The sequence below is a fragment of the Pan troglodytes genome, chromosome 20 (genome assembly GCF_028858775.2).
Source record: "Pan troglodytes isolate AG18354 chromosome 20, NHGRI_mPanTro3-v2.0_pri, whole genome shotgun sequence".
Taxonomy (NCBI): Eukaryota; Metazoa; Chordata; class Mammalia; order Primates; family Hominidae; genus Pan; species Pan troglodytes.
In genome coordinates, this window is record NC_072418.2 from 51649132 (window position 1) to 51663482 (window position 14351).

Sequence of the window (14351 nt, forward strand, 5' to 3'; positions counted from 1 at the left end):
ATACAAAACATTAGCCAGGGGTGGTGGTGCAGGCCTGTAGTCCCAGCTACTTGGCAGGCTTAAGCAGGAGAATCGTTTGAACCAGGGAGGCAGAGGTTGCAGTGAGCCAGGATCACACCATTGCACTCTAGCCTGGACAACAGAGTGAGACTCCATCTCAAAAAAAAAAAAAAAAAAAAAAATCTTAGGAGTAGATGGAATCCTATTACAAGTCTGGATCAAAAAGGCAGCTTTGGCTGGGTGCAGTGGCTCACACCTGTAATCCCAGCACTTTGGGAAGCTGAGGCAGATGGATCACTTGAAGTTAGGAGTTTGAGACCAGCCTGGCCAACATAGTGAAACCCTGTCTCTACTAAAAATACAAAATTAGCTAGGCGTGGTGGTGCATGCCTATAATCCCAGCTGCTAGGGAGGCTGAGGCAGAAGAATCGCTTGAACCTGGGAGATGGAGGTTGCAGTGAGCTGAGATCACGCCATTGCACTGCAGCCTGGGCAACAAGAGCGAAACTTGGTCAAAAAAAAAAAAAAAAAAAAAAAGAACAAGGCAACTTTTACAACGATTTTTTAGATCTCAATATTACAGTATTTTCTCCAGACTACCCACAAATACATACTGTGCACCTATCATGTATCAGAAAGCAATCTAGGAGATACGATCCCTGTTCTCAAGACGGCATTAACAAATCACTTCAAAATATAGTTGGTACAGGCCAGGTGCAGTGGCTCACGCCTGTAATCCCAACACTTTGGGAGGCCAAGGTGGGAGGGTCACTTGAGATCAAGAGTTCAAGACCAGCTTAGGCAACATAGGGAGATCCTGTCTCTACAAAAAATAAAAAACTAACTGGGTATAGTGGAATACAACTGTAGGACCAGCTACTCGGAAGGCTGAAGTGGGAGGATCAATTGAGCCCAGGAGTTTGGGGCTTCAGTGAGCCACAATCACACCTGTGCATAGCCACTGCACTCCAAAGTCACAACATAGCAAGACACCATCACTAACAAAATTTTTAAAAATCCAAAAGATACAGGCCAGGCGTGGTGGCTCACGCCTGTAATCCCAGCACTTTGGGAGGCTGAGGCAGGTGGATCACAAAGTCAAGAGATCAAGACCATCCTGGCCAACATGGTGAAACCCCGTCTCTACTAAAAATACAAAAATTAGTCAGCTTGGTGGCACGCACCTGTAGTCCCAGCTACTCGGGAGGCTGAGGCAGGAGAACTGCTTGAATCCGGGAGGTGGAGGTTGCAGTGAGCCGAGATTGTGCCACTGCACTCCAGCCTGCCAATAGCGCGAGACTCCGTCTAAAAAAAAAAAAAGATAATTGAAAAGATACAATTAGATCCTGAGGCAAGCAGATGCTATGGCTCACATCTGTAATCCCAGCACTTTGGGAGGCCGAGGTGGGTGGATCACTTCAGATCAGGAGTTCGAGACCAGCCTGGCCGACATGGTGAAACTCTGTCTGTACTAAAAATACAAAAATTAGCCAGGCGTGGTGGTACGCACCCATAATCCCAGCTACTCAGGAGGCTGAGTCAGTAGAATCACTTGAACCCAGGAGGTGAAGGTTGCAATGAACTGAGATATCGCCACTGTACTCCAGCCTGGGCAAAAAAGCGAAACTCGAGAGAGAGACAGAGAGAGAGAAAGAGAGAAAGAAAAGAGAAAGAAAGAAAGAAAATAGAGGAAAGAAAGAAAGAAAAGAAAGAAACAAAGAAGGAAGGAAGGAAAGAAAGAAAAACAAAGAAAGAAAGAAAGAAAGAGAAAGAAGGGGAGGGGAAGGAGGCCAGGTGTGGTGACTCACGCCTGTAATCCCAGCACTGTGGGAGGCCAAGACCAGTGGATCACCTAAGGTTGGGAGTTCAAGACCAGCCTGACCAACATGGAGAAACCCTGTCTCTACTAAAAATACAAAATTAGCCAGGTGTAGTGGCGCATGCCTGTAATCCCAGCTACTCAGGAGGCTGAGGCAGGAGAATCGCTTGAACCCAGGAGGCAGAGGTTGCGGTGAGCTGAGATCGTGCCATTGCACTCCAGCCTGGGCAACAAGAGTGAACTCCGTCAAAAAAAAAAAAAAGAAGGAAAGAAGGAAAAAGAGAGGAAGGAGGAGGAGAAATATTTTTTCCAGTCTACACAATGAACATGACTATATCCTTTTGGGGAGGGAGTACGTTTATAATATAAATTAGTAATTTTTGGTATTTTGATGTTGGTGGTCTTTTTCAGGCCTCATGATGTAAATATCCACCTTCTGTTGAGATCAGAGGAAAGCAGGAAGGTGCTGCCTGGGGTTCCCCATCTGATCCCCCTTGGTCCAGCCCTGGTTTTCCTGAGGCAGGAGGGAAGGATGAAGCCTTTGGAGAAGAGTTAGGTGTTGGGCGTTCGGCAGTGCCGGCAGTGCAGGAGGCAAGCCTTTCAGTCAGGCTGAAGGTTCAGACAGGCACCCCACCAAGCCGGCTTCCTGGCCCTGACTCCTTGGGGCAGTGCAGGGACCACGTGCACCCTCAGCTCAACAGAGCCCACTCTGGACGCAGGTGAGATGGGGAAGGTGCAATGGAGGCAGGTGGGGGGCCTGGCAGAAGCTGAAAGACGAGTGCCCGAGACACAGAGAGATGAGCGCGGAGACTGACAGGGATGACGGATGCAGCAGGGATAAAGGGCAGGAGGGAGTTGGAGACAGAGATAGGGAGGAGAGAACAGCCAGAGGGCAAATCAGACAGAGAACAGAGAAGAGATATGAAGACAGAACCAGGACAGAGTGACCTGAGTCAGGCAGAGATGGGGACACATTGATATGGAGAGTGATACAGTCGGAAAAGTCTCTGGGCCAGGTGTGGTGGCTCACGCCTGTAATCCCTGCACTTTGGGAGGCTGAGGTGGGAGGAGCACTTGGGGTCAGGAGTTCAAGACCAGCCTGAGCAACATAGTGAAACCCTGTCTCTATAAAAAAATGCAGAAATGGCTGGGCATGGTGGTGCATGCCTGTAATCCCAGTACTTTGGGAGGCCGAGACTGGAGTGCAGTGGCGTGATCTCGGCTAACCACAACCTCCGCCTCCCGGATTCAAGTGATTCTCCTGCCTCAGCCTCCCGAGTAGCTGGGATTACAGGCATGCACCACCACACCCGGCTAATTTTGTATTTTTAGTAGAGGCGGGGTTTCTCCATGTTGGTCAGGCTGGTCTCGAACTCCCAACCTCAGGTGATCCGCCCGCCTCAGCCTCCCAAAGTGCTGGGATTACAGGCATGAGTCACTGCGCCCAGACTGGTCTACTGTTCTTTTCCACCTGCAGTGGACAGTGCTGGTGGCGCACCCAAGTGCCTTCAGATTCCTCTTACCAGGTCTGTGCACCCAGCCCCCAGCTTGTGTGCGTGGCGTATTAATCATGCCTTTGTATTTTCTGAACTTCTGCTGCTTTGACAAGTGGGGGCCTCGATGACTCTGGAGGGACTGACCCTCCCAGGGATAGCCAAACGCTAGAGATAGTTAACTACTCACCTTTCCTATGTAAACCAGCCAATCCAGAGCCCACACCCCATCCACACCTTTATGAGCACAGGCTCCCTGAGCCAGGCACCAAAAACTCAGGACAGCCTCTATGCTCCAGAGCCTGCTGAAATTCAAACTAGGTAATCTCAAACCCACTTACCTTGCCTCTTCTGGTCTTTTTTGTTTTGTTTTGTTTTGTTTTGTTTATTTTTATTATTATTTCTTTGAGACAGAGTCTCACTCTTTCGCCCAGGCTGGAGTGCAGTGGCGTGATCTCGGCTCACTGCAAGCTCCACCTCCTGGGTTCAGGCCATTCTCCTGCCTCAGCCTCCCCAGTAGCTGGGACTACAGGCGCCCACCACTGCGCCTGGCTAACTTTTTGTATTTTTAGTAGAAAAGGGGTTTCACCGTGGTCTTGATCTCCGGACCTCGTGATCCACCTGCGTCGGACTCCCAAAGTGCTGGGACTACTTTTGTTTTTTTAAGATGGAGTCTCACTGTGTTGCCCAGGCTGGAGTGCAGGCATGATCTCATCTCACTGCAAGTGATTCTCCTGCCTCAGCCTCCCGAGTAGCTGGAACTACAGTCGTGCACCACCACACCTGGCTAATTTTTTTGTTTTTGTATTTTTAGTAGATATGGGGTTTTAGCACATTGGCCAGGCTGGTCTCGAACTTCTGACCTCAGGTGATCCACCCGCCTCGGCCTCCCAAAGTGCCAGGATTACAGGCGTGAATCACTGGGCCCAATCTTTTTTTTTTTTTTTTTTTGAAACACAGGATCTTGATCTGTTGCCCAGGCTGGAGTGCACTGGTGCAATCATAGCTCACTGCAACCTCAAACTTCAAAGCTCAAGTGATCCTCCTGCCTCAGCCTCCAGAGTAGCTGGTACTACAGGTATGAACCACAGTGTTTGGCCCTGAAACCTATTTTTTTTTTTTTTTTTTTTTTTTTTTTTGAGATGGAGTCTCACTCTGTGACCCAGGCTGGAGTGCAGTGGCGTGATCTCGGCTCACTGCAACCTCCACCTCCCAGATTCAAGCAATTCTCCTGCCTCAGCCTCCTGAGTAGCTGGGATTAAAGGCGCACGCCACCATGCCCAGCTAATATTTGTATTTTTACTGGAGACTGGGTTTCACCATATTGGTCAGGCTAGTCTCGAACTCCTGACCTCATGATCCACCCGCCTCGGCCTCCCAAAGTGCTGGCATTACAGGCATGAGCCACCGCGCCCGGCCAAAACCTACATTTTAAAACATTTTGCTGCTAACAACTTACCCTATGACGTTCTTCCCAGGACTGCCCTTGGGCTGGAGGTTCCTGGGAGTTTATGTCATTCCTCCCTCCCTCTGTGACCCATGGCTCATGACTGACTAGAGGTGGTATAGTGGCAAGTCTCCAGATGTAGCCACTAGTGAGCACGTCCCTGATATTCACAGATTTGTATAGTGCCCTCCCGTATTTAACATGGGCTTGCCTGACTTGCATTAATTATAAAATACAGTGGAAGAGAAATTGTGCCAGTTTCAAGCCTAGTCTTTAAGAGACCGGTAGCTTCTGCTCCCTGCTCTTGGAATACTCACTCTTGGGAGCCCTGAGCTATCATGCAAGAAATCTAGTTACCCTGGGGGAGAGGCCACAGAGGAATAGTGCTGACACTGCATGGAGTGTCACACTGCACAACCCAGCTGGGCCCAGCCTTCATGCTATCCCCACCACAGTGCCACACACATCTGATGTGCCATCTTGTATGTGCTAGCCCAGGTGGGCCCTGAGATGACTGCAGCTCTAGCCAACATCACATAGAACTGAAGAACTGCCCTGCTGAGCCCAGTCAACCCATGCATTTGTGAGCAGTCATAGATAGTTATTGTTTTACAACTCTAAGTTTTGGGGTGGTGTGGGTTTTTGTTGTTTGTTTGTTTGTTTGTTTGTTTTGAGATGGAGTAGCACTCTGTTGCCCAGGCTGGAGTGAAGTGGCATGATCTCAGCTCACTGCAGCCTCCACCTCCTGGTTTCAAGTGATTCTCCTGCCTCGGTCTCTCAAGTAGCTGGGATTACAGGCTCCCACGACCATACCTGGCTAGTTTTTTTTTGTTTTTTTTTTTTTTGAGACGGAATCTCGCTCTGTTGCCCAGGCTGGAGTGTGGTGGCACAATCTCAGATCACTGCAAGCTCCGCCTCCCGGGTTCACGCCATTCTCCTGCCTCAGCCTCCCGAGTAGCTGGGACTACAGGCACATGCCACCATGCCCAGCTAATTTTTTTGTATTTTTAGTAGAGACAGGGTTTCACCAGGTTTCACCGTGTTAGCCAGGATGGTCTCGATCTCCTGACCTCGTGATCCGCCCGCCTTGGCCTCCCAAAGTGCTGGGATTACAGGCGTGAGCCACCGTGCCTGGCCCAGTTTTTATGTATTTTTAAGTAGAGACGGGTTTCACCATGTTGGCCAGGCTGGTCTTGAATTCTTGGCCTCAAGTGATCTGCCTGCCTCAGCTTCCCAAAGTGCTGGGATTACAGGCGTTTGCCACTGAGCCTGGTTTGTTGTTTGGCTATAATAAGCTCAAACAGGGAGATACAAAGGCCCAGTTCCATGTGTCCTAAGACAGGAAAGACTCCACAACTTAATTTGTGCTCTGGAGCTCCCTGCAGGATTAGGCTGAGGTTGGAACTTCACCTGAAGTCACCTCTTGCTCCTCTTCCCCTTTGCTGTCCTGTTTTCCCCAGTCTTCTACTGGTTTCTCCTGGGAACATTCTTTCTTTTTCTCTCTCTCTCTTTTTTTTTAAGATGGAGTTTTGCTCTTGTTGCCCAGGCTGGAGTGCAATGGAGCGATCTTAGCTCACCACAACCTCCGCCTCCCGGGTTCAAGCGATTCTCCTGCCTCAACCTCCCAAGTAGCTGGGATTCCAGGCATGTGCCACCATGCCCAGCTAATTTTTGTGTGTGTGTGTGTGTTTTTGGTAGAGACAGGGTTTCACCATGTTGGCCAGGCTGGTCTCGAACTCCTGACCTCAGGTGATCCACTTGCCTCAGCCTCCCAAAGTGCTGGGACTGCAGGCGTGAGCCACCGCACCCAGCCAGAACACTTCTTTAATAAATGACTGGCATTTATATCTTGTCTCAGGCTCTGCTTCCAAGAGAAGCTGATCTTAGACCTGATGCTTCTAATTTTTTCATCTCCAACCAGAACCCAGGGAGGTCAGGGTCTGGCTCCCCCATTCTCCCTCTCCACTCTTTCTTGCTCCTCTCCTGCATCCAAAAGGCATAACCACCTTCCAGGCTCCCCAAACAACAGGGAGCCATCTACCGGGGTCGGGGGCATGTAAGAACATCCATGAGGTCTCTGAAGGAAGCAGCAAGCAGCTTGTTTGCCGTGGCCAGCAGCAAAAGAAGCCCCCCAACCATACCACGCCGGAGGGGGATCATAAGAAGGCCAGGTAGGCAAAGTTAAGGCAGTTGCATGTCAGCAGCACTTCAGGAGGCAGGTGGGGTTGGAGGTTGTCTCCGATCCTGTGTCTGCGGTAGGAGGGGCTCTGCTGGTAGTTCCCTCTCCTCCCACAAGGAGCTTCTCTCCACCCCCACCAGTTCTCTGTCTCTGTAAATCCTAGAATCCATCACCACGGATCCTCCAGCAGGTCCCACAGCCGGCTGCTGCTGGAGTCAGATAAGTCAGCGGAGAAGATGCTGGGGGGTGGGGGACCAGAACCCAGAGGAGGACCCCCGCTCAGGGCCTCCAGCCAGTCCAGGGAGTCCGTGGGGTCCCTGGGAGAAGGGGAGGAGGAGTTCGTGGGAGACGGGAGTGAAGAGGAGAAAACAGATGAGAGGCCTTCAGAGTCCGGGGAGGGGGACAGCACGTCGAAGGAGCCAGGGAAGTCCAGGGGAATAGGGGGCAGGGGGTCTGCGGGATAAAGAATGGTACATGAGCTTGGAAAGTCAGGGGTCCGGGCGCCAGCCCCCCATACCCCATTTCCAGGATCCAGCTCCCCAGCTCACGCCTCCCTTGGACGCAGGAGTCCGGAACCTCAGCCCCAACCTCCCCTAAATCTAGCAGTTTGGATCCTACCATCAGGCTCCACCTGATCCTCCAGGATGTCATCGATGCCCCGGTTAGGAAGCAACTGCGGATGGAGAAATTTGGCGTGAACTCGGAACTGCGACCTGGACCTGACTGGAGAACCCTAGCCGGATTCAACCCACACCCTCTTACCTGCGCCCTCCGGATCGCTTCCTGCAGCTCCTCCTCCAGAGTCAGAGCCGCTGAGCCCGGCGCTGAGGAAGGGGTCAGGGCTGGAGCTGCAGCAGGAGCCGGAGTGGGAGTTGGAGCCGGAGCCGTCCCCGGGGTATCCGCGGCACGTGGAAGAGGTGGCCTGTGAGATGCTGCGCTGGGCTTGACCTAGAGCAGCCAAGAGGGCGAGCGCCCATAAGCCATGCCCACAGGGCGCAACCCCACCCACTCGCAACGTGTGGCTCCACCCCTTGATCCTCTCGCGACCCCTCGCTCATCAACCCCTTTGGCCTCGCCCCCTATTCTTTCATTGGCTCCTCTTCTCTAAAGATCCGCCCCCTGTTAGTCTGAACCACGTCCCCTCGCCTTCAAGGCTTCCTACCGCTGGTCCTCGCCCCCACACTTCATTGGCTAGTTTTTTCGACACCCCGCCCCGGCCCACTTTGCTTTCTCTTCATTGGTCCGCAAGCGCATAGCCCCGCCCTCACCGAGCCCTGACGCCGGGCGGCTGCCAGGGCCTTGGGCTTGAGGCGCGGCCAGGGAGCACCCGCGGGACTGTCCTCGCGCCGCGGCTTCGGCCGCTCGCGGGGCGGCGCGCCGCCGCGCATGCGCTCCAGGAGCATAGACTTGGTCCCCGACACTGGGAGGCCCCGCAGGCGCAGCTGCTGCCGGAGCTCTGAGACCTGGGGAGGGGGGGCGTGGGAAGAGGCAGTGCTGGGCGGGCTCCCGGGCGCAGGCAGGAGCTGGACAGGATATTTGGAAACCGAGAAAGGAGGCACTGGGGGTCCGGACTCCTGGGACTGGGTACCCGATCTCCTGGATTTCCAGAGGGCAGAGGCTGCGGGGTTGGAATTCTGGGACCCCACCGAAGGAGAGAGAAGGCCTGGAAAGTTACACCCCAAACTCACCGTCAGCTCCTCCAGTTTAAGGGTCTGAAGTTCCAACTTGTGTGGGGGGGGCGAGGGGCTAGGGACTCCTGGTGGGCAGGGAGTGAGGGGAGAGGGCTTCATCCTGGTGATAATCGTGAGGGGCGAACAAAGGTTAGAGAGGTAGAGGGGGAAAAGGCGTTCTGGGGTCCTCAAAGACGGGGAGCTGGGGAAGATGCAGAAAAGTGAGGGTCCAGAATTCTGGGTCTCCAAGGGCGCAAACATGGGGCTAGATTTCTGTGCATGGGGGAGGAGGAACTAGGCGTTCAGACTCGGGTCTGAAGGGCGAAGGGAGGGGCTGGGATCCTGGACTCTTAAACCCTGGGAGAAGAGAGGGTTGGGGGCCCCAATCCCCTAATCTTGGACTCGAGGTTTGAGGGAGGAGGATGCTGGGACCTGAATTTCTGGGTCCCGGGAGAACAGAAGTGGGTGTCATACCTAGGATGTGGCTGCTGCGAGTCTGTCCCTTCCCACAGAGATGGCCCAGGAGGACCCAGGGCGGACCCCTCGGCTTGGGGGTCTGCCCTGGATCCCTGTCTCGGCTCTGGGGGCATGTACTGGTGGTATGTCAAGTTCCCCCTGGGCTTGGACTCCCTCCAGCGTTGGGAGATCTTGGGAGACTCCTGAAAGAGCAGGTGTGATGTTTTAGGCTTCAGCGCGGCTCCCACCTTCCGGCCCCAGGGCTACATGCAAAGTATGGGGTCAGCTCGGTGCCACCGAAGAGGAGCAAAAATGGCAGCAGCAACAAGGGAGACAAAGGCCAGGCTCTCAGAGGGACCTCTCCCTCCAGTCGAGACTCACCTTCTTTGGGGACCTCCAAGGAGGACAATATTCTGGCTCGGGGAGCAGGACCCCAGAGCTGAAGAGGAAAGGGGCCGTGCCCGAGGGCAAGGCCGGGGCCAGAGGAGGGTCTGAGGCTGAGATCCACGGGTCCGGATCCGAGACTGGAGAGACGGTGAAGGACCCTGAGAGGCCTGCAGGCAGCAAGCCAGGCCGGGAGGAGCAAGGCTGTTTGGAAAGCGGGGCTCCAGGGTGCGGGAGGGCAGGCCAGGGAGCAAGATTTGATTGCTGGGAGATGGGCTCCTGAACTGGATCTGAGGGCGGAGGTGTGGGGGGGCTCCGGTTGCTACATTCTCAAGTAAAGCAGGAATTTTCTATCACAAAGGGGTGTGGTAGCTGAGGATCACAGATGTCTGAGGTTTTGCTAGGACAGGGGTGGGGCCTGCACTCCTGGTTCTTGGGGAGAGGGAGAGGCTGAAAGCTACATCCAGGCCGGCCGCGGTGGCTCATGCCTGTAATCCCAGCACTTTGGGAGACTGAGGCGGGCGGATCACTTGAGGTCAGGAGTTCAAGACCAGCCTGGCCAACATGGTGAAACCCTGTCTCTACTAACAATACAAAAATTAGTCAGGCGTGGTGGCGCGTGCCTGTAATCTCAGCTACTCAGGAGGCTGAGGCAGGAGAATCGCTTGAACCTGGGAGGTAGAGGTTTCAGTGAGCTTAGATTGAGCCTTGACACTCCAGCCTGGCGACAGAGCAAGACTCCATCTCAAAAAAAAAAAAAAAAAAAAAAAAAGCTATATCCAGAGCTTCTCATGTATACCAAATGTGGAGACCAGGATGCCTGTCTTCTCCAAAGAAGCAGGATCCAAGCTCAAGCATCTCATTAGGGTGGAGAAGCAGGAAGCAGAGCTCCTAGGGGTGGGGTGGCCAGAGACCTGGACCCCTGGATCCTTGGGAAAGGACAGGATGGGATTTTGGTCTGTCCCAGGGGATGGAGACTGAGCTGCAGGAACCAATGAGGGGTGTCTGGCAGCTGTGTTCTAGGATATCCCAGTGGGGAGGCGGGGGGTCACCATCCCCTCCCTTTTGGGGCCCACACTTACTCTGCTCCTGATTCCGTCTGTGGATCCGAAGCTGGAGGACTGTGGAGGGAGGAGGGAGGTGGGAGGAGGAAGGCGGGAAGGGAGTGTCCAGGAGCCTGGCCTGGCAGGCTGGTGGGAGCTGCAGTTGTTGGCGGGATATGCGTGCCCAGCCCCCTTACACAGCCTGTGCAGGCGGGTGGGCGGGCAGCAGGCTCCCTTCCTCGGGCCTCCCGCCTGCTCCCTGCCAGCGCAGCGCCGCGGGCCAGCGCCATTCTGGGGCTACGAGCCAGCCAGCGTGCAGGCTGGAGGCAGCCCTGCCCCCGGCTCCACCTGCCCCCTCCATGAGCAAGCGTGTGCCCACCCCACCCCCTGCGCAATCGCCATCTTGGCAGCCTGGCCCCTTTGCACCTCGCTTCCCTTTATCCATGCACTCCTGCTACTTTCTGTGCTATCTCGGGGCCTTCCCACAGTCAATACTCTCCGCATATCCACATTTTCAGTATGCATCTCTCTGGACTCTAGTTTTGCACACATGCCATTTTTGCGCACTTGCATGTTTTTGCACACTCTTCATCCTTGACTCACTCTGCCTCAGCATCCATGTTAACACTGTTTTTTTTTCCTTTTTTAAATTTGTTTTATTTTTTTAGAGACAAGGTCTCGCTCTGTAGCCCAGGCTGGAGTGCAGGGGTGCGATCATAGCTCACTGCAGCCTTGAACTCCTGGGCTCAACCCATCCTCCCACCTCAGTCTCCTGAGTACCTGGGACTACAGGCATGCACCACCACACCTAGCTAAATTTTTTTGTTTTGTTTTTTAATTTTTTGTAGGGACAGGGTCTTGCTGTGTTGCCCAGAATGAATGTTAACTATCTTTTTTTTTTTTTGAGACAAAGTCTCGCTCTGTCACCCAGGCTTGAGGACAATGTCACAATCTCGGCTCACTGCAACCTCTGCCTCCCAGGTTCAAGCGATTCTCCTGCCTTAGCCTCCCAAGTAGCTGGGATTACAGGTGCTCACCACCACACCCGGCTAATTATTATTATTATTATTATTATTATTATTATTTGAGACAGAGTATCGCTCTGTCACCCAGGCTGGAGTGCAGTGGTGCGATCTCAGCTCACTGCAACCTCCACCTCCCGGGTGCAAGCAATTGTCCTGCCTCAGCCTCCCCAGTAGCTGGGACTACAGGCGCACGCCGCCACGCCCGGCTAATTTTCTGTATTTTAGTAGAGATGGGGTTTCACCGTGTTGCCCAGGCTGGTCTCGAACTCCTGAGCTCAGGCAATCTGCCCACCTCAGCCTCCCAAAGTGCTAGGACTACAGGCATCAGGGCCACCTTGCCCGGCGTCATTTTTTTCTATTTTTAGTAGAGACAGGGTTTCGCCATGTTGGCTAAGGCTGATCTTGAACTCCTGACCTCAGGTGATCCACCTGCCTTGGCCTCCCAAAGTGCTGGGATTACAGGTAAGAGCCACCGCGCCCCGCCTGGATGAATGTTCACTTTCTTATGTGCACAGTCAGGGTTTGTCCCCCAATTTGGGAGCAAGGATCTCTCTGCACATTTCTGCTTTTCTCTGGACATATGCGCCTTTTTGTATACTCCTTGCTCTTTGATTGCTGGTGTCTTTGTACCCATCCAACCACATAGGCACGCTCACGTGCACACTCAAGTACCCTTTGCCTTCTCAGGAACTGATCTGTAGTTCGAAACACTTGCACACTTCTTTTTTTTTTTTTTTTTTGAGATGGAGTTTCGCTCTTGTTGCCCAGGCTGGAGTGCAATGGCGTGATCTCGGCTCACCACAACCTCCTCCTCCCGGGTTCAAGCTATTCTCCCGCCTCAACCTCCCAAGTAGCTGGGATTACAGGCATGCGCCACCATGCCCGGCTATACTTGCAGACTTTTTGCCTGCCCTGGGACCTAAAACAAGACCTTTGACACTTTCACAGCTTGACAGCTCATTGTCCCCTCACCCAAACTCCCACACTGGTCCTCTGAAGTCCCTCCTCTGCTCTTCTGCCCCTGCATGTGTGCCAGTATAAGCCTTTGTTTCTCTTCAGTGCTTGAACCCTCTGCACGCCTACCCCTGGCCTCCAATCCCCATTGCTCCCCCCGTGAGCATGCTACTAGCCATTTGCACACTCGTTGATCCACCACAGCCGGACCCCTGTGCTTGGGCCTCCTTTATGTAACATGACCTTTTGCACAAAAAACACAGGCCTCATGGGACCTACCACCCCTCCCTTCCCACCCCAGAGTACAGCATTCTCAGGATCCCATCCCCCACACATAAAGAGAGCCCTCTCTCACCAGATCGGAACTTGGAGCGAATGATTTGGGAACGCTGGGAGGAAGCCGCCAGGGTCATTGCCAAGGCCGGGATGGGGACCTGGACGGAGAGGGGGCAGGGCAGGGGCCCCATAGAGGGCTGACTCAGAGTGGAGGTCAGGAGGCTGCCCCTGAGAGTGAATTCAGCAGGGAAAGGGCCCGAAGGAGGTGGGAATAGGAGCAGCCTTGGGCCATAACTTCCGGATCCCAGGGGCTGTAGAGGAGGGGGCTGCAGACCCGGACACCTTGCTCTGAGGAAGGAGGAAGCTGGGGACCCAGACACCTGGTCTGAAAGACAGGGGCTGAGGGTCTCAACCCTGGGATCCTGGGAGGGGAGGGACCTGCAATCTGGGACTCCTGGGTCCTGAGGAGGAAGGGTTGCGGGTTGGGACCCCTGTGTCTAGGAAAGGGAGGAAGCAGAGGGGCCTGGAGTCTGGAATCTTGAAGGAGAAGGAGGTTAAGGGCTGGAACTCAATACTCTTAGGAGATGAGAATCCAAGATCCTGGGTGGAGAGGGGAACGGGGCCCTGACAGGTTTCTGAGGAATAGAAGGGTCCCTGTGACCTGCATCTGAGAAGGAGTGAGTAGGGTGTTAGCCACCAGGGTCTCTGGGGAAGGGACTGGGACCAGAGAGGGGATAGAACCGTTGAGGAGTGCGCCCCCCCGTCCACCCCAGGGGCTTCTCACCAGGTGGGCTCGGCGAAGCTGTGCTCTGGGGCGGGTTGAGTCTAGAGGCCGAGGCTGGACACCACAGGCTCCGCCCCACCAGCCTGGGACCGCCTCCAACCCACCTTCCTGGGGTGTGACGGGAGCCCCGCCGGGGACCCTGAGAAGGGGTGGGAGCACCCTCTGGGAGGGCCTGTGCGGGCCTTGGGGGATGCTGGGGGGTGAGAGCGGGGACGTCAGGGTTCCCCGGCTCGCTCCTCCTGCACGTCCTGGGGTTGTGGGGTTGGGGGGAACGGTGGCAGGCGGACTGACAGAAGCAGGTGCCCGGAGAGGGGCGCCGGGTGAGCAGCAGCGGCAGGTGGTCGTGTCCCGGCCCTACCGGCAGGTGCCACCTGTTGCCTACTTTTTCCCTGACGCAGCAACTGGAGTCAAGTTCAGGGGAGTGAAAAGTTCAAACGGGGGGCCCAGATTCCTGGATCCAAGAAAGGAGAGGGATGGGGACCTGGAGTCCTGGGTTTGAAGAAAAAGAGGCAGGGGCCTCTGGGGTGTTGGGAACAGGGACAGAGGTGTTGGGATTCGGCGGTGTGTCCGGCAGGCAGAAAGGTCCAGAGGGGGCTGGGGACTCAGATTCCTGGGTCTGAGGGAGGAGGGGGCTGGAGTATGGATTTGGGGGGGTGTCGAAGGGAGAATCGCTGGTTCCCACTGGCAGGACTGAGGGCCTTATAATCGGCAGAGCAAGCTTAGGGCCGTGTTCTGAGGGGTGTGGGAGGCTCCTCTGCTCTTGGGTTGGATTACATGCAAAAGGGCGAGCCAAGGCCGTGGCTATAAATACCTCCTCAGAC

At 54.5% G+C, this 14351-nt stretch overlaps 1 protein-coding gene across 19 annotated transcripts in view; it reads right to left on the bottom strand.

Annotated features, from left to right (window-relative positions):
- The window catches only part of MAMSTR (MEF2 activating motif and SAP domain containing transcriptional regulator), a 58487-nt gene extending 44146 nt beyond the window's left edge, over nucleotides 1–14341 (bottom strand). For 7 of the 19 annotated variants that reach the window (XM_054673050.1, XM_054673059.1, XM_054673052.1 and 4 more), the window contains exons 1-8: nucleotides 12826–13524; nucleotides 10531–10569; nucleotides 9446–9738; nucleotides 9083–9267; nucleotides 8627–8729; nucleotides 8207–8401; nucleotides 7701–7886; nucleotides 1185–1305 (exon numbers count right to left, since the gene is read on the bottom strand). In XM_054673050.1, the coding sequence (XP_054529025.1) occupies nucleotides 1185–1305; nucleotides 7701–7886; nucleotides 8207–8401; nucleotides 8627–8729; nucleotides 9083–9267; nucleotides 9446–9738; nucleotides 10531–10569; nucleotides 12826–12937 (1234 nt within the window). In that variant the 5' untranslated portion in view covers nucleotides 12938–13524. The other 12 variants (XM_524330.7, XM_054673063.2, XM_054673051.2 and 9 more) reach the window with 12 other exon arrangements.
- Nucleotides 14342–14351: the final 10 nt, after the last annotated feature.